Source organism: Lampetra fluviatilis, chromosome 12 (assembly GCF_964198595.1).
Source record: "Lampetra fluviatilis chromosome 12, kcLamFluv1.1, whole genome shotgun sequence".
In the NCBI taxonomy this organism is placed as follows: Eukaryota; Metazoa; Chordata; class Hyperoartia; order Petromyzontiformes; family Petromyzontidae; genus Lampetra; species Lampetra fluviatilis.
In genome coordinates this window covers 12,257,972-12,277,486 of record NC_136286.1, presented here as the reverse complement: position 1 = coordinate 12,277,486, position 19,515 = coordinate 12,257,972, and the positions used below count along the sequence as shown (strand labels likewise).

At 42.5% G+C, this 19,515-nt stretch overlaps 1 protein-coding gene across 4 annotated transcripts in view; it reads right to left on the bottom strand.

The window, feature by feature from the left end:
- The window catches only part of ATRN (attractin), a 296,628-nt gene that overhangs the window by 82,346 nt on the left and 194,767 nt on the right, over window positions 1-19,515 (bottom strand). For all 4 annotated transcript variants that reach the window (XM_078861672.1, XM_078861673.1, XM_078861675.1 and 1 more), the window contains exon 25: window positions 10,613-10,674. In XM_078861672.1, coding sequence (XP_078717798.1) covers window positions 10,613-10,674 — 62 coding nt within the window. The remainder of the gene's footprint in view (window positions 1-10,612; window positions 10,675-19,515) is intronic.

The window sequence follows — 19,515 nt, the reverse complement described above, 5'->3', positions numbered from 1 at the left end:
TTGACATGTCAGGTCATCAAATGCGATTATATTTGAGCGGGACATGGACTGTTTGCATCTTGGATGAATCACTGTGGAAAAGCGAAATGAATTAAACGGAGAGGACTATTGTTCCACCAATTATTTCAAAACGACAGGCTTGAGAATAATATCCTATCCATGGGCATTAGGCCATTATTCAATTATTGTAACCACAATTTGGGTACAATTTTGCAAAGAAGACCAAGGTCAAATAAACCATTTCCTTCGTTCCTGCATCAGCAGTCAATAGCTATGAAATTCACAATCAACTTTAATGTAGCAGTTTTGGTAGAAACTTTCAAGATCGGCTTATATAAAAAAAATGTTAAGTACATTGTGAATTTAAAAATACCGTTAATGTTCACCTATTTGGTAAATTTGCCACAAATGGGGTTTGAGAAAAAAACATGGGAAAACTCCTAGAATCCACATTTTTTTCACAGAAATATTAGAATAGCGAGTCACAATCACCGCTCCTCCTATAAAGCCGGATTTTTATTCACGGCTTAAGAGAAATGTGTGACTTAAAACTCCTGAAGTCCGCGATTTTCCGTGGCCGGTTGTTGGGAGTGTTTTTTGCTTTGTGCCACAGATTACAATGTTTTGGAGGGGAGCAGGGGGTACTACTCCATCATTGATACGCAATCCTGTATTTAACAGGGAGCCCAGTGCAGCTCATCGCGTATCAAACTCGTGATCGGATAATATTTCCGTTTCCTAACTATCAAGACGAGCTGCAGAATTTAACACCGACTGGAGTGACCCCAACTATTTAGCCCTAACATGTAATAATTATTGTGCAGCGTTCTGAGATGCAATTGGCGTGAATGACGCAATGCAAATTAAATTCTTGCTTTCAATATTAACCCAGAAAAAAAAAACTCCATGCAGAATGGGGGGAAAACATACAAACTCTGACACAAAGGCACCCGAGTCAGGAATCGAACCCATGTCCTTCTGGCTGTGAAGCGCAAGCGTTATACCCGACCGCGCCACCTTGTCGATCCAACTCTTGTGTATATTCTTGGTTCTTTCGGTAAAGTCACGTAGCAGGGAAACAATAAAATAATACAAATATAAAACAATAAAATTCTCACGACATTTCGAAAGAACCAAGAATGTGAATCCCTGCAGTCACGAAAGCTTTAAATCAAAATTCTACTCTTGTGTGTTATCCTTGTGTATTTTGTCCTGGCAACCAGGTAACACACAGGGCACTGTTAAATATAAAGCGATGTTTTTCATAATGAAGAGTGCATGGCATATAAACGGAGTGGTAGCTCCTGCAATCTCTCATTTACTTGATACAGCTGTCGTGGCTGTGACGGTTCCACCTGAAGATGAAAGCTTGTGTTGCCTGCGAAACGTCGTGATTTTTATTTTATTTTACTTTTATTAATTTTAATGTTTTACCTACGTGACTTTACCGAAAAAACCTAAGAATATTGCTCCGATTGCTAATTCAGACTGCAGAGTGACTTCGAGTCCACTGCACTGAAATTCACCGAGTGTTCAATCACCCATCTGCCATCAGCAGAATGAGTCAACAATTCAGAGATACCATCTCTCTGAGTTGCAGTCACTCCTGGTTGAATTAATCTGGAATTGTAATTGCGTAACACTGCAATCACTCCTAGACGTAATTGCTCCTAGTTATACTCACTCAGAGTTTCAATTGTTTAGAGTTGCAACGGGTTCGCAGTTTCAATCTTTCGTTGTTGAAATCTTCAAAACACACCATTGTTCAGAGTTGCAAAGCATCTTCTTGCCGCAATCATTCAGAGCAGTAATTGCTTAGGCGCAATCGTTCCTAGTTGTAATCGTTCAGCATTGTAATTGTGCCTATTTGCACTCTTTCTAAGTTGTAATTGTTTAGACCCCAAAATCATTCAGAGTTGATATTGCTCTCATTTGCAATATTTCAGTTATTATTGTTCAGTGGCAATCTCTCTCTGTAAAATCATTATAAACTCCAATTGCGCAAAGGCTGACGTTGTTTAGATTGTCAATATATGCATTTTTTTATTGAGATCTTCGAAAGCTGAAAATGGACCTGGTTAAATGAGTAAAGAGCTGTGAACCAAGGGTACAGACACCACTGTTTGGCAAGAACAGTAATTCGGTAGAAAATTGTTTGATGCTAGAAAGTAAAAACGCTGTGCTGAAGAGGTCATCGTAACCAGATATTTAAAATGCACGACCGCACATGCCGTGCGTAATAACCACGGGGAGCAAAAAAACACAAAAAGACTAAGCGGGAAGAAAAGAAGAAGACACGTTTCAGTTTGTTGCGCACAATTTTTTTACAAATCTCAGCATTTCATAACCGTGAGCGCAAACTCGCGGGAAACGCTTCTTGTTTAAAATTAGTGAAAAATATTTGTCTTTAAGTTTCACCGGTTCACCCGTGGACAAGCGTAATTCGATAGTTTAATGGAAAGACACGTTCTGCATTTCCACCTTCGGATGGGGAGTTTCGGTTCACCCTCGGGTCAGCTGTCTGCAAAACTAAACAGGAGGTCTTTTCGCGGCACAGTGAGAGAGCGGCACACGACGGCAGACAGCTAATGTCCGCGACCCGCCAATTTAATTTCCTGCTGCGGGCGCCAACACGACGCCACCGGCGTGCACGTCCGGTCGCAGCGGCCGTCTGCGCTGTAGTTTTCTGATCCATTAGCCTGGCTTCTGCCACGTGCATCGTCTCGGGCCACATGTGAGAGGCTGCAAGGTAAGAGGCCTTTACTGCCGCGCCATGCATCGGACACGGACAGGATGCTTCTGGGCTGCACAAGCTGACCGCTTGTCAGTGGCTCTCTTCCATCCAGTGTGGGGCTGCTAACATCTGACTGGCCATGAAGCACGTGAGCCATGGTGGTTGGTCGGTACCACCTGGGGTGGCGAATGCTATTTTTTTTATTTTTCCGGGTAACGCCCACTGAGCTGTATAGCTCTTTTTAAGAAGCGAGCTGGCCACACAAATGATCGCTCAAAAAAGTGGCTCATGATGCGGAAATCTATTGCAGCAAAATACTCTAAAACGCACGTTGGTTCTAAATGTGGAGGGAAAAACCGGGGGACCCGGAGAAGATCTAGGCGCCCACGGGGAGAGCATGCAAATTACATAAATACAGCAGCAGGCGTTAGGGTCGGGAAGGAACCCACGACCTCCTGTATGCCTGGTGAGGTAGTTAACATTTCTCCACCGCTGCCAGTGCCCACCATGAGCAGAACGCTCTGCAGTAGATACCCTCCGTTTCATAGGAACACTTCGTATTTATTTTTGTTGTTCCTTAGGTGTTTCACGTCACATTTTCCTCCCTCCAAAACAATATTTTCTTTCCAACACTATTCCGCGCTTCCAATTAGCACGGTTGGCTACGTACGGTGTGAAAGAAGTTCAACGTACTTCTACGTCATACCGTATATGTATGCACGTGTTTCTCACAAAAAGCTCCCACGGTGAAACTTGCTGTCATATATATACACACGTGTGATCCAGAGATCACATTCTTCAACAATATGATGGTTAGCATTTTCCACCCCGGGTGGTTCCAATAAGCCATTTTCAAGCCAATGGCATAAGGGGCCAATGGTGCGCATCCCATATGGATAGCATGCTGGGAAGGGGAAAGGAGATCTGGAGGGGAAGAAAAAAACAAACACTTGCCGACCAGCTGCGAGGTACAAGAGCAGTGGCCTTGTTTCTTTAATTTCCCTTTATTTAAATCTGAGAATGAGTGCAAGGAGATTATGTACATAGTTTATTCAGTGGAGCAACCTGGTCAGCAATGTGAGCAACAGTTACCATATATTTTCTCAATTAATTAGCACGTTCCATTTTGGGATATGGCCTTTTAACTAGTACACCAATTCCATTGTTACGTATGTATGTTGAACGTCTTTCGTACCGTACGGAGCTAACCATGCATCTTCAATGTTAACTTTACATCAGAAAGAATGATTTAATAATCTCCCACACCATAATCTGGGATGGCTTTAGGCTCAGGCTGTTGACCCTAAGAAAACCGGCTGAATTGCAAATCACCCACATACCTTAACAGTACTTGGTCAGCCAAAAGTGCATTCCAAAATACATCTCTCCAACGGTTGATTTCAGGCCATTTATATGATGTATTGCTACCAATGATGTGTGTATTTGATAAACAAAATTGTAAATAACACCGTAGCGCAGGACTCAGCAACTCGGCCCATGAATTGTGTGATAATGAGCATCTTGGAATGGAATTGAGGTGGCCTATATTCCATTCCATTGCTCATTCTAAGTGCAGGTACACAAAGACAAAGGTCCCCCATTGTCGCCTTAACAGACTGTTGGGACAAGTACTGTAAGCGAGCACCTATGAAGGCCAGCAGGATACACGAGGGGTTGGATGGCCAACACCATGCCCGGCCACCTTTGTCTCCCCAGCAACGATGTTTACACACTGCGCCAGGTGCTAATTTGAGGCTAAGTCAACATAGGGGAGGGCCCAGGACCGGTTCAGATAACCGCCACTGGTGTTGGTCGCGAGCGAGAATTTAACTCGGGTTCGTAGTGCAGAGCGCTCGCCGCTGCACCGCCGCATGTGAACAAATGCACCACCACGTGGTGGGGAGGCCGTGATTCTGAGTGACGTCAGCCCCCGTCCCCTCTCTGCCCCCCCCCCCACTCTCACTAGGTATCCCGGACAGGATGACGCACGGCTTGTTTCTGACAACTATCGATGCGACAAATTTTTTCCAACCACATCCGTAACTCACCCTGGCAGGCCTGCATCAGAAGCAGACGTTAAGATGATAGATGGACGCAATACATTCAAAGCTCTGCCAATTCAAGAGGACAGGACCACACAGCAGATTGCACGACGGGCCTGAAGAGATGCCACCAAGTGGCCTTCTTTGCACGAGAAGGTAAATGTGTGATATTTATCAAGATATTTAAGTACCCACTAAATAAATAAGGCACTCTTTGAGAGAAATTTGAAAATTTTTATATGAACTGCATTTTTTAAAGAAGTGCTCTATTTATTGATGTACAAATCAACATGATTTCCCCCCCATGTTTTCATAATTTGCAATGGCTGTTATTCATCATTTCCCTATTTTCCACTGATGAGCACCCCCCCCATCGCCCCATACCATTCATTACCCAGTGTTGCACGCGGTGCAAAAAGAGGGCAGCGGATGGGGGGGGGGACCACACATTAATTTACAGAAAAATAAAAACAACTCTCTTCAACAACCACGAGCCGCCCAACTTTGCACGCCAGGTTAATTGCGAGGGAAGCAACGCCGCGGGCATTCTCGCTATACTCCGCCGAACGTCAGCTTCCGCTGCTGGCGCTAACGGCAAAAACGGGTCACTCGCGGAGAGGGAGTTCGCAGCAATTTTGAATATTTTGCAGCATTCAGGCCCCCGAGGCGAGTTGCTTTCATAATCCGATACCGTCAGTGAAGTGTCAAGGGTGCCTTATTGTGCGATTCATGGGGCTCATTGGACAAACTCCGGTGCGGCTGAATATTTCACCGCCGCTGCGTCGCCCGGACGTCCCCATTAAACGCCTCTTGCATGCAATGAGCGTGATTGCCGGTGACATAGGCTGTGACTTTTACCCAAGGACCCCGCTCCCTCCCTCCCCCTCCCGCCCTCCCGCCCTCCCGCCACACTTTGAAATATTTACACCAAATACGTCGTTTGGGAACCGAATTAATATTGCAAAAGCAGAGGGGCGTGAAAAGGCGACACATGACAGCGTTATGAACAGGTTGCTTATTTGGCCGACGTCACTCACTCTGCATCTGCTTCCTTTTAGCTGTCTGTGAAAAGATTAGAAACAAACCAATAAGCCGGCAGAAAGAAAAAAAACCCGGTAAGCTGCTGGAGGCACCGAACGCCGTTGACAAATTAACCGTCCGTAAATGGATGATGTCTATCTGCCAGGGATGGTATGGGATTTAATTGGAACCTAAGTAGGTCGGGATGCACGTGGCATTCTTAAGGAGGGCCTCCTGTTTTTGTTGTTGTTGTTGTTAAGAGTGATCGCTGTGGGAATGCATGTGGCTCCACACTTGATTGACCTGCCACATTTCAGAGAGCAGAGACAAGGTCACCGCTGTCACCTGCTGCACACGCGAGAGATTATCACGACGACCGAAAAGCTGCTACCTGCAACATTCGTCAGGTAATGCTCTCCCAGCTGTGATATTTAAACTCTAATGGCAAAAAAGTGTACAAATTAAGACCACTGGCGTATTGCAATGAAGGCTGCCAAAATATGAACCCAATTTTCTAAAAGTTATGAGGCTGTCCGTGCCACATTTCAAACAGAGTATTGAACGTGTATTAGAACAATGATGTAATTTATATTCGTGATATTGAATCATGAGCCCTGGGTTAGATGATTAAGTGGGTCATGACATCACGAGGAACGTACGTTTAACTTGTAAAACGCATCACAGTAATACACTGCTAATGCACGTTTCAGCTGACCGCCCACAATTACTGAAAGCCCTCGCAATGTAGATTTCATTTTGATGAGAGACCACTGTTCATATTAGATAAGCGGCCAATATGTCTCGATCTGTATGTCCGCACAGAAAACAAAAGTATTTTTTTTCTAGACAACCCATCAGCCCCACGGCCTTCTGGGAGTGCAGAAAAAAATCACGAGTTATTCGTTTTAAATCACTATTTAAGCCTTTATTATTTTGAAAGTACCATTTGTTCCTTTTATGCCAAAGTAAATCATCAAATATGCCATTATAATCAAGATGAAACATTACGTAATTACAAAAACGGTAAATGATTGTAAAAATGTATTACACAAATACTTAATTTCCATATATGAATGAACCAGTGTTTTAAATACGCTACTAAACTTTCACCACACATGTACTGACAGCAATTTACTGGATAATTTTTTTCTGCAATCAGCTAAATTGTTAAGGCAGATTTGACGCATTACCATTATTGTTTACTTTAGCAAATTACCTATGGCTATTTGAAAAATAAATTCCATTCTTACATTTGTGAATGTTCAAAGTACTACATATATTAAACATTTAAATAATCAAGATGGAAGAAAAACGTGGCATGTAAAAGTAATTTAGCGTATCTCCCATCTTAGCCTATATCACCTAAGCAATATATTCGGTTTCTTATTGAAAAGCAAGCGCGCGATTCCAAAGAGGCACAATAGATTTTGGCGCAATGGAAACCTTACTGCGAACAGACTCAGAATAAAGTTTTCAAAACTTTTACTCCGGGCAATCTCATCACGCGGAAATACTTAACCCGCCCGGGGAAGGGGTGAATTCGGAGTAGTTTGAGATGTGTCACAGCAACGGGCACAATTTTAGGTTGGCTGGTCGCAAGGAAGACAAAATGCCCACACGATGAAGCCTCAACATAGCTTAACAAATTAACGGTCTCTTCATGTGCACGTCCACCGTGTCCATTTTGGTTCACTGATCCCGCTGTGATTAGACCCGAGGTACCAAACTGGAATCGACACGGAATTATTATTTTTTTTAACATAATTCTAAATTGTAAAGCTACTTCATTGGTTTGTACTCCTAATTATTACTGCAGTGCATGCAGTAAAAACAGCACAAAAATTAATTTTATTTTCAACTTTTTCCCCAATACCGTATGCATGTAATGGAAACATAAAATCTAAGGAAATGCTATTAAATAAATCCCTGCTGTGTGTTTATGACTATTGCCGTAAAGCATAAGTATAAAGGCTGGGCAAGAATAAGGCGTTGGGCATTTACACTTATCCGCTAAACCATCCATCCACCATTCTGTATTAAATTAGAAAGTTTCCTGAATTGTAAAGCATTAAAATGAACAATAAAAAGCCCAACTCAATCGACACCAAACTATAATTAGAACAATAACAGTAAAATGATGGCAATTCCATTACAAGTTGATTGTTCATTAGACATCTTCCGACATAAAAGAAACAAGTGAATTTAGCACACATGATTGGTAGGCATTTAGCAAAAAGCCAATAACATCACGGAACGCCTAAATCGCGTGTTCTTTATAGACCAACCAACATACTAGAGGATAGATATGTTAGCGCGTGGTCGAAATGTGTTAAAATAAATCTACAGCTAAATCAACTTCACGGTCCATTGAAACTCCACGTAAAATGTCTATAGTTGTGTAAAAAGAGCACAATAATTTATATAAGACAAATTTTGATGGCTTTGCTGAACGTACATTTCCTCATCATTTAAAAATTAATCGGCAAGACATTTTGCACGTTGGTCCTGTGAAATTAAACACAGTAAATGCTAAGTAATATTTCAGAAGAAGAAGAAAACAAATGACTGCGCCATAAAGTTTCTTCTCTCGACATCTCCAAATGCCATTTTTGTTAAGACAGCGGCCCAGAAAATGTAATCACTAGTCTGACAGGCAGCTCGTCCCTGAGTCGGGAATTGGGATACCCAGAAGAACAGAGGATGCTGCCAATTTACTACCATAATAGCAACCGAGAGGACATTCTAATAAACACCACTACCCGCAAAAGCACAGTTCCCAGGGTGGTCGGCAAAAACATCGGTTCGGCTTGTCCCAGCAACAAAACTATGAGTTTTTGCCCAATGGCAGTTCACATGAACTTTACTGCAAATACAAATTACCCGTTCTCCTCTGTGGATTACTTCATTTTGTGTTGTAAATGGAATACTAAACCGATATAGCCAAACAAATTTATATTACCTACACAATTACGGGATACTACATTCGGGACATGCTCTCGCCCTAATTGAGGGGGACAAAGAAAATTACATTAAAAACTAGAAACAAAAAGGCTTCCCCCAGCTGCAATATCATGTTACTCAGGTCTGTTCAAAGAATGCAATGGTAAAGCAACAAGCCTGAAACTTTTCGATTTAAAGCTTTCGTGACTGCAGGGATTCATCTTCTTGGTTCTTTCGGTAAAGTCACGTAGAATGGAAATAATAAAATAATAAAAATAAAACATAAGTAAATAATTCTCACGACGTTTCGGCCACAACGCAAGCAGCCGTCCTCAGGTGAAGACCAGGTCTGTCGGGGAGACAGCGTCTCAAATAATGTTTAATTTTTATTATTTTATTATTTCCATTCTACGTGACTTTACCGAAAGAACCAAGAAGATGAAAGCCTGAAACTGCTTCCTAAAATGCCAATGTTGGTACAAGGGCATCCCTGCTCGAGGGGGCTCCTCTAGACAGCCCCCTATTCGGAGTATTTAGGCAACTCTTCAACACTGGCGTCTTGGAAGTGGTGGCAGTACCCACACTCGACCCCACGAGATGCCACCAACCGATCGATCGACTAACTGTGGGTGACATCGTCTATGCTGCCGGGAGGGTAGGATAGACGGGAATTGGAAACATGTTTCCATTTTTCTTAATCTTCTTTGCAAATGTCTCTATCGAGATGCACCTTTTTTGCACTCGAACGTACTCGAATGAAACTGTGAATACAATAAAGTGAAAACATCCTATTACATTAGAGGGCAGATCAGGACTTGGACCCAGGATCTTCGAAGTATTGGCACAGCCCCCTGTGGACAGGACATTATGACATTGGCCCCTCGAGTCATCTAAACAACCCTAATTCGATTGTTGGGTCTGATTTAACGACACTGGGCCGCCTCCGTGTCTGCTGAGAATTCTCTACAGAGTTTTTAAATAACACAATACCATTTGGGTTTATACAGCATCGAAATGTGACCGCATCTCAAGATTCTGTAGAGGACTCGTGGGCTTTTATTTTATAGAGGGAGGTAGGCAGAGTTAGGTAGAATTAAAAAAAGATTGTTATGTGTGTATGTATGTATGGTGAACTTCTTTCGCACCATACGTGGCTAACAGTGTGAATCAGGTGCGGGGGAAAGGACAACAAACTAAACCCAACAAGCAATGAGGGTAGAATGGCCGATGGTGTGAAACAGATAAAACCCCATTTCAACGCTTACCAATCTGAAACTAAATCTCCTTCTGATCACTACAAATGTCACTAGGCAGATAGAGGTGCACTGCACTGCAGGCCAATTAGATGTATGAATGCGTCACACAAATTCTCCTCAGGAAGTATGAATTTTGATGCTTGGACACGCTCACATCTGGAGGCAATTACATTAATTCTTCAGAGATTCCCCAATTGAGGCTTTTTTGGCAAGGGTCAGGAAAAGAAAAACCCATAAAAAGAAATGAATAATAAATAATTAACCCTACACATAATTCAATAAGCAAACACGCACACACACTCGAATAGTCATGTATTATAAATTACCCGACCAATTCTGTGCTCGCGAGAGATAATATCAAATTAAAAGGAAATGAAGTAAATTGGGGAAACATGCGGCACCGCTGAACCTCACACGTTTTCGCCGCTTCCTAAGGGCAGTGTGGCCCATCCGTGCCATTTACCGTGAAACGTTACCCGTGAAACGTTGACCGTGAAACGTTGACCGTGAAACATTGACCGTGAAACGCTCACCATAAAACGCTCACCGTGAAACGCTCACCGTGAAACGAGTGGCAGCAGAATGCTGCGTGCTGTGCGACCGCTGCATGTGGCCCTCACCTGAAAAATGTGATGAAAAACTGCACCAGGTCCATAAAGTTGCTGTGCTGCGAAAAGGCAATCTGGAAGAGAGACGGACAAGAGGTGCAGTCCCCGCATTAGTGACGGCGGGCTACACAATGTCGATTGTGCTGTTATAAGGTGGGAAAAAAACAAATGAAAGACGGCTAGAAGCACTGAAAAAGCCATTCGTCATTGCGTTGGTGAATTTGTCATGAATCCAGCCGGGCAAAATGATAACCAACTTTGATCGCGAACATTCATCTGCACTCCGTTACGTTTGTAAACTTTTAAGAGACAAGCAAAAATGTGCACAGTTTAAATATAATGCAGGACAAAACTTACCCAAGCACACACATACTATGTTTGCACACCATGAGGGTATCAGTTCAATAGGCAACACACACGATTAAGGTCCCTACCCTGCCTTGTGCAAAGTAGAATATTAATTTCCTTCCCTCCCCAAATGTTGTTGCAAAATTTCACCAAATAAAATGTGGGTACATGTACGTGCGTCAAAAATGTCACACCCGTGCGTTTGGAAAAATATGATCTTCCTGACACAAGGCGTACTCTGCCGTAACAAAGCGAGCATCCCAAAGAGGCCGGGGTACAATCGCAAGCGGGGCGACAGGGATACGGAGGCAGAGCCCGGGCACAGCCTCCCGGCAGCGCTCACAGCTGCCACGGTAAAGGCAGCGGGGGCCCAAGTGATGCCCAAGCGGAAGACGCGGCGGGGGGTCTGGTGTGATGCTCGGGTACATGCCCGTTGCACGTAGGTACCGGGCTTTGTGGCTACAGGAGCAATTCCTCAAGCGAGGATGCGTGACTTGTCAAGGGAGGAGAGAGGTTGGTCTCGAAAAAAAACGGAGCACTCAACCCGGCACAAAAGACAATGGAATAGAATGATAAAAGTAAGAAAATAAACGTGTTTTTTTTTGCTTTGAGGACAAAAATGTTGCGAAAAATGCTCTGAGCTGTGGTGTATGCGACACAGGTGCTGTGCGGCGTAGAGCTAACTGTAATCATGAACGGCGCCATCCCTAGTGATGGACACCCGCCGCCAACTCGCTGGAGCAAGTGCCATCTGCGTTGCTTTGTTCACACATGCCGAGCATTTCATAAGCTTGGTAGGGCCACAGGTGACAAACGTGCGTAATATTATAATGTCGCAAGTGACTAGCCTGGCCCAGTGGAGTAGGAAAACATTCTCCCGTTACAGACAAAGATCCCCCCCGTATAACGTTAACAGACTGCTGGGGCAAGTGCTGTTAGCGAGCACCTATGAAGGCCGGCACGAAGGGGTGGTGTGGCTAGGCCCCACGCCCGGCTGCCTGTGTTTACACTTTGTACCAGATACTCATTTGAGGCCGAGTCGACCTAGGGAATGCCCGGACCCACACACGCACACACTTAAACATACCAGGCTCATCAGTGTATCTGAAACAACATCAAATGTAATGCAAAAGCCAGGGTTTTTTAATGGAACTAGACCAGGTGTAGCTAGAGCAAGCAATGGGAATTGCATGGCAAATTTTTCATCATCCGTTGGAAATCATATAATGCTGCGTCACACCATGGAACACGGACATATTAAATCCCACACTTTGCGGGTCATTTTGGTGCAAAAAAAAACGTCTTCAGTTAAACCGCGCACTGCAACGTCAACAAAAGATAGAGACGTCGCTTTCCATTGCTTGCCGCCGACTAAATATGTCGTTGTCAAAAAATAAAATGCACACCAGTGGAATACTGATTGATGCCGGAACACAGCACAGTTTCTTTATCGTGTGACTCGTGAAGTTACCCATTAGCAAGAACGGTATGACAGCCCTAAGGTTGAGTTGAGTGAAGAATGCTGCGATGGGCAACTTGAAACAGCCAAGTGGACTGCAGTCACGAGCTGCTAACACCTGCAGCATTACTTTTTAGTTTGCGCGGGTTTTTTTTCCCATCATTCGTAAAAGCGTAAAGCGTGTTGATACTTGAAATATTACAAAACAGACCGATGGTGCTGTGCAGAACTTTGCAATAAATTCTGAGTAAACGTTGATGTTGCATTAAAAGTTTCTTAGAAAAATAATAAAAAATAGAGTGCAACACCTTGCCTAAATTATATGAAATAGTTTGTTTTCACATGGAATTGAATGTGTAATTAATAAATTATGTTGTGCGTGTTATTTGAAGAGCACATTGTCAACATGAAAAAAAAAAATTCTTCTTTGTAATTAAATTATGCTAATAGTGTTTAATACTTAGAGTCAGCTGAACATTTAAGTTTCATTTACATTTGAATGTATGATTATTATGACCATTTAAACCAATACACGCTCACATTTCCAATGAAGGCTAAATGACTCAGATTCCCACGAGCGATTTGTAGGGATTCTGAAGAAGGACCCAGAGATGTTCGTGGGCATCATTAGAGCCATGAGAGTGGCTGGCCAATGTTATTATTTTAATCATGCACACCTGCCGTACCAAAAGATAAATTAAAGGTGGAAGTCTTTACATCAGTGCCTTCATTAAGCGTGCGATGTCTTACAGTGTAATACACTCGAAAAATACGTGTTATTTTTACTCTGTTGGGTCCAAAATCAATTAAGAGTGTTAGCAGACACCAGGGAAACAGAAAATCTACTTGTCCCTTAAAAACAGGGCTTTAATAATAAGTACTTGCCTCAATGACACGAAAACAGCTGGAGGTGAACAAAGCCACACCAATGCCATCTTGTTTACGTTCAAATCTTTAAGCTGGCCGGATCTTTTGTGACGTTACAGCTTACTTACGGTGCCCTAGCTTTAAACAGTGGAGTAGTTCCTATTTATTCAAGTAGTCAGGGGAGAGTCGATGCCATTTTAAAATGAGGCAGAACTGGAATACAGTGATCTTCTAGAAATATTGCCAAAGGGTTCTCATTTAACATTCAACTTTTACAGCACAGAGCACATACTTGCAATGCCCTGGAGAAATGGCAGGTTGTGTGAGGGTTGTGGGGGGGGTAATGATGGGAACTTGAAACTTCAATTTGTTCTCCGGCTATCATGCAGCCCCCAGGCTGACGCGGTGGTAGTCAGAAAGCTTGCGGGTACATTACCTAAACACTAAATACGCGTGCTGCTCTTTAAAAGGAATGTCCCCTGTGCTTAATTGGGCATGTAAACTATTCACTGACATTATTCTTCTGCACGGCAGTATATGGCGTGCACGCAGAAATGAATTACCGCTTCAATATGCAATGTATTTCTGAGCCGAGGTCAAAAAGGCCCAACAGTGCTGGCCAAATTGAAAAAAATAATAAATTCAAGTACGTGTGTTCACTTCCACGCAACTAATTTTCTTGGGAAATTAAAATTTCAGTGTGGCCTTTTAAATGTTTAATTCCTTCCTTTATATACAACACTCGTGTAAGCCGTTGCCAAATCCTATAGGAGAGGTTGTCAGTCATAAAACACGCACGAGAGGTTGACCAAAGGGGCAAGACGCAGCGATGAGAGCCGCCGCGCGTACTTGTGGGACGAAGATGGATTGCAGCTTCACGGGACGGCAGGAGGAGGGCATGAGCCTGGGAAGGGCTCCTCGACCGGATGATGGTCTGAGTGGCCAGATTACTCTCACTCTCCCTGGTATCACAGACCTCCGTGCATGGGACAATTGAGACTCACAAAAAGTTCTCCAAGTGCACCGAGGTATGTAATCCTTTTGGGTCAGTGACCAATACATTCACACAAAATATCACACTTTTTGTTTTTACACACAATCTTAAAAGCCTAACCCATTTCCAATGGGTAAAATGCATAGGGAAAGAAAATGCCCCGATTGACATGCGGCTGAACACGAACAGTCGGCAGTGTGAAGAATTGGTGTCTTGTGTTGGGAGAAGAGGGCCCCCCTATTGAAGAGATAGCAAAGGTGGTTGTGCGTTTTTTCCTCTCTCTCTCTATTCCAGGACATCCCCTGACGTGACATGAGGTCCTGCTGACGAGGCATTCCCAAAGTGCAATTGGGATAGGATTGGTGATGCAAACAAATGTAATAAAAGTGAATACAAATAACATTTACAATCACATTGCAGAAATCCTCCTTTAATCTGGCTAGCATTGCAGTTTTACCGTACTGAGCTTCGGGAAAGGTGAGGGCCTCAGTTTGGTGTCAAATGTCACATCTACCTTAACCCTTCCCTTGGCTTTGGAAGTCACAGAGCTGCTCTGAGAATGATGCTGACTGATTTGAGTCCACAATGTAAGTCCCTGGTATAAAATGGCAAATGTAGCATTTTCAACATGTGCACATTACTAAAGCAAGACGTTACTAGTGGTGCTTCCTTTTATTTTAATTAGTAAAACAGCGTTTGGCATTTCACAGGCACTGAATGTCAGTGTCGCAGCCACGTGTGCTGGGAAAATGTGCCTTTGGCATTTTAAAGTCTTCACTAGGGGACAATGCTGCATGTACAGGGTTTAATGGAGCCACTCTTTGTAAAAAAAACAATTACCTCATGAAACCCCCTTTTATGATAAATTAAGCAACAGAAGTGTTGTCCATATCGTTTTGCTGAACAGCGAAAACAAAAGCAGAACCTCATTGCGGAAGCCACTTGGCTCGAGACGCATGGCACTTATTTGACCTAACTACATGCCGTAACCTGTCCGCGTAAAATATCATGTGACACACCTTTAAATGGGGGTGAGAATTGCGAATGCACCAAACTGACTTTAGGTCGACACATTTGCATAATTGTGAAGAAATGTGGCAGAAGAGGTGAAAGTAACGTGGCGAGTGTGAACGAGTTAATCGCTCTGGCGATATCCTCCGCTTGCTCGAGCTTAAGGAGGTCACGTGAGTACAAGGTTGCCTTATCTTAATTTCATTCAATCTCTGCACAGAACTTGTCAGTGGAAGGATTAAAAAAAATGCAAATAGCTCTGACAAAAAAAAATGGGAGCTGGAAGGAGCAACGTTTGTGAAGAATAAACCCAGCTCTGGCAATTTAACTGTAAAGGCCATTCTAATGCTAAGCAATCACATTTGGATGCTGTGTGCAAGCTTTCCAGATCTGCTGGAATTATGTGAGGAAACAGGCCCCCGGGCTAAATAAGAAAAGGGTTATGCTACGGGAACGTTTAATATCGTGTTGAGGATTTCCTTCACGCCCCCCGATTAATGGCAGGCAAAAATGTGATGTTGCTTCTGGTAACAGGCGAGTGCAACCGGCTTTCAATGCCAATGCAGGTCAGTGTTGTGCGCTTGTGGCAGCCAACCTACATTTGTTTGATTTCTCTGTTAATTATTCATACATGCTTCCAAAGAATACACGAATATATATGGACGAGACTTCACCTGAAAATAATGTAAATTGAAGGAAACTGATTCTAGATTTGAAGCTTTCATGACTGCAAAGATTCATATTCTTAGGGTTTTTTTTCGTGACTTTACCGAAAAAAACCTAAGAATATAAAGGAAACTGCCTTCACATCGAGAATGTGTTTTTTAACGAGAGGTTAAACCAAACACTGTGTATAGAGGTTATTTCTGCAAGTTGCATTGACTATAGAATTCTGCAATTTCATCATACTCCTGTGCATCGTTACACATTTCCAGAATATTTTTCAAAAGTCTAAAATAAAATAAAAACGATATTTATAATAATAATAATATTACAATGATAATGTATAGCCTTTCTTCAAACCTCCTACTGGATAAAGACCTCCCAAAGCCAATATCTGTTATGAGGGTTGTTTGATCATACTTCACCATACTGGTTGGTGTGAGATATTAACTACCTCGCCTGGTATACAAGAGGTCATGGGTTCGATCCCGACCCTGACGCCTGCTGTATATTTGGAGTTTGCGTGTCTCTCGCCCCCCCCCCCTCTCCCCCCGATCGCGTGGATTTATCTCCGAGTCCTCCGGTTTTTCCCTCCACAATTTAGAATCAGCATGTATTTAACTGCTAGAAATATTTACGTGATAAGCCACTTCGATAAGCTATCATTTGTGGCCAGGTCGCTTCTGAAAAAAAAGCTATATAGCTCAGTGGGCCTTAACTGGTAACAATAAAACCAGTTTAGTTTTTAATTGTGCAACTGCTCAACCCTAAAATACCTATTCCCGGATAAAAAATAGCTTACGGCTGTCTGCCATAATACACTGAAATACATTAAATAGCCGTTTTAATGAGGACATCGCACACGAGCACACAAAGGCATGCGCGCACACACAAACAGCAATGGTGCAGCCTTGCTTGCTATGCTGACCAAGAATATTCGATGAAAGCCCTACGACTCTGCCCTCAGGATATTTCATTAAAGTTAAATTACAGCACTGCACAAAGGATACCTTCTATGAAGTCAAGCCACATTTCACATGTATCCTAAATGTGACAGTTAAGACGTAAGGTACATGCTCACGTTAGCATATTAGCAGGCACAATCTGACCACAATGGTGAAATAGCTGATCCACAAAATTAACCTCTTGCAACGTAACAATATTTTATTTAAAATTAGTGTTGTTTAACAAAAACCGAGTAAACCTGGAAAACTTTTCAGAATCGATGACCGGTTCCAACGGTCAACGAAACCGGTGACCGTTTTCAGTGGAATCTTAGCAACGAATGCACCGCTTGGCCCACGCGAGAACGTACGTACAGCAGCAGCACGCCTAAGGGTAAATAATAGATTTGGTAAACACGTGGTAAAGGTGCAGCCCTGCAAGTTCCTGCTTGCTCACACCACTGCTCATGAAAGGGCTTCATTTAGAGTGGGCTCTCGAGGGCATGTCACGCACTCTTCCACGTTGACCAGACATGTTTGGAAGAGGTGGGGTATAATATCCCGACCACACGCGGACCTGCTGATGGACCAAGTGTGGTGAACCCATTTAGACCGCGTGGGGAGATATAATCGAACTGGCTACCTGTCAGCAATGCAAGTCCACAGTGATAATTCACTGTGGAACAAAAAAATAGAAACATTTTGTTCCTGGGTAGTAAGTGTTATTTTCAAATTGCTTGTGCCTCAAAAGCCTATTATCCCCCACAAACTTTGCTTTTGTGACCAGGACACAAAAGCAAAGTTAATAATCCACCCCATTAATAACACTGTGTAACAAATTTATTTATTTTTTGTTCCTGGATAGTAAGTGTTATTTCCTAAATTGCTTATGCCTCATAAGTACAGAAAATGGCCATTATTCCCCACAAACTTTGCTTTTGTGACCAGGACAGCTATATTTTGAAATGTACCTATTGTCAATGAGAAAACGTGGTGTGCATGTGTCATTCCTTCACGTAAAGTCTTGGTCACAAAAGCAAAGTTTGTGATGAATAATAGCCACTTTCTATACTTTTGACATAAGCAATTAGAAAATAACACTCACTACCCAGGAACAAACATCGTGTTACATATATAACCATCATGCAACTCTGGCAGCTTCCTTCATTTCACAGGGGAAAATATACAAAGTATTACGTTTAATAATATGGACTGTCCTAAATGTACAGCAAAAGCGGTAACCGGTTGTTTTCACGTTTACTCGTATGGAAAAAAAAGATTTTAAGAACCATAACCAACAGTAAATTGTACGTTCGGTGATGTCAGCAAGCACTCAATCCCCAGCTGAGTGAAATACAAATGGAAGACCTGACTGTAAGCCACAGCTCAGTCAATGTGTTCATAGTGAAAGGCTTGGTGCTTTTGGAGATGTGGTGAGCTGAAGCCATTCCGGCTCCAGTCGACCGCTTTTAAAAAGAGTACTAAAAAAAAAGAGGGTGGACGAAGAATACTCTTAGGTTTTTTAGGTAAAGTCACGTAGGTAAAAAATAAAATTAATAAAAGTAATAATAGAAATGAAATAACACAATTTATTTATTTCTCTTATTACTTTTATAAATTAAAATTTAATTTTTTACCTACGTGACTTTACCGAAAAAAACCCAAGAGTATGAATCCTTGCAGTCACGAAAGCTTCAAATCTAGAATTGGACGAAGAATCTCCAACAAGGAGGTTTTGCTCCGATTTTTTTTTTCCAGAGGATAATGCCGGGAGATTAGCTTTCTCACAACACAGCAACACAAAGTATGTCTCCAGCACCGAGTGCATTCTTAGCAACCAGCACTGGCTACTGGATGAGATAGCAGGATAGGCCTTCTCTCCAAAGATCGCCATGCTTGTGTACATATTGTTGAACACGCAATGGCGACGGGACAAGGTTGGGCCATGAGTGATTCTTTGTCTCAGACCATTACTAAGGGCGTGACTACTTGGGGGGGGAAATGGTGCCTTAGCTATTTAAAAAAAAAAATCAACGGTCTAATGAATAATACCAAAACGTGTTTTTTTCAGTGATTATAAATTCTGACGCGCATGCGTCGTCACACTGTGCACTAAGGTGGCGGGACTTATTTTTTATGTGTTGAAAGTTAAACGCATACCACTGCCATTTGGCAATCCAGGTTCACCTTCATCCCAGATGCTGGTGAATTATTGTTGAATTACTGTTCTTTGCAGAGCAACAAAAAAAACTATATTTACGTTAAATTGATTGAATGCAAATTAAATGCACCAAATGGGAAACAGATGCTCGTTCATTCCTCACTGTCAAGAGACGAGCGGGAATTTATACTTGTGGATTTTTTTTTATTTCTCTTCTCTTAACTAGGCCAGTGTGCTTTTCAACAAGGTCCAATTTGGAACTCATACCTACTCAATAGCCACCACAGCTCACATCACATGAGTGTTTTTGCCAAAAGTGTTTCCCCATGGTTTTAAACGTTTTTCCCATTTCAGTTTTTAATCATTTTCTCCATGGGTAATTGCATGAACAAAAAAGGATAAAGATCCTCACTTTATCCTCGTGCCAATAACTTTCCATTCAAACTCTTCTCCAATAAGTCGCTACCT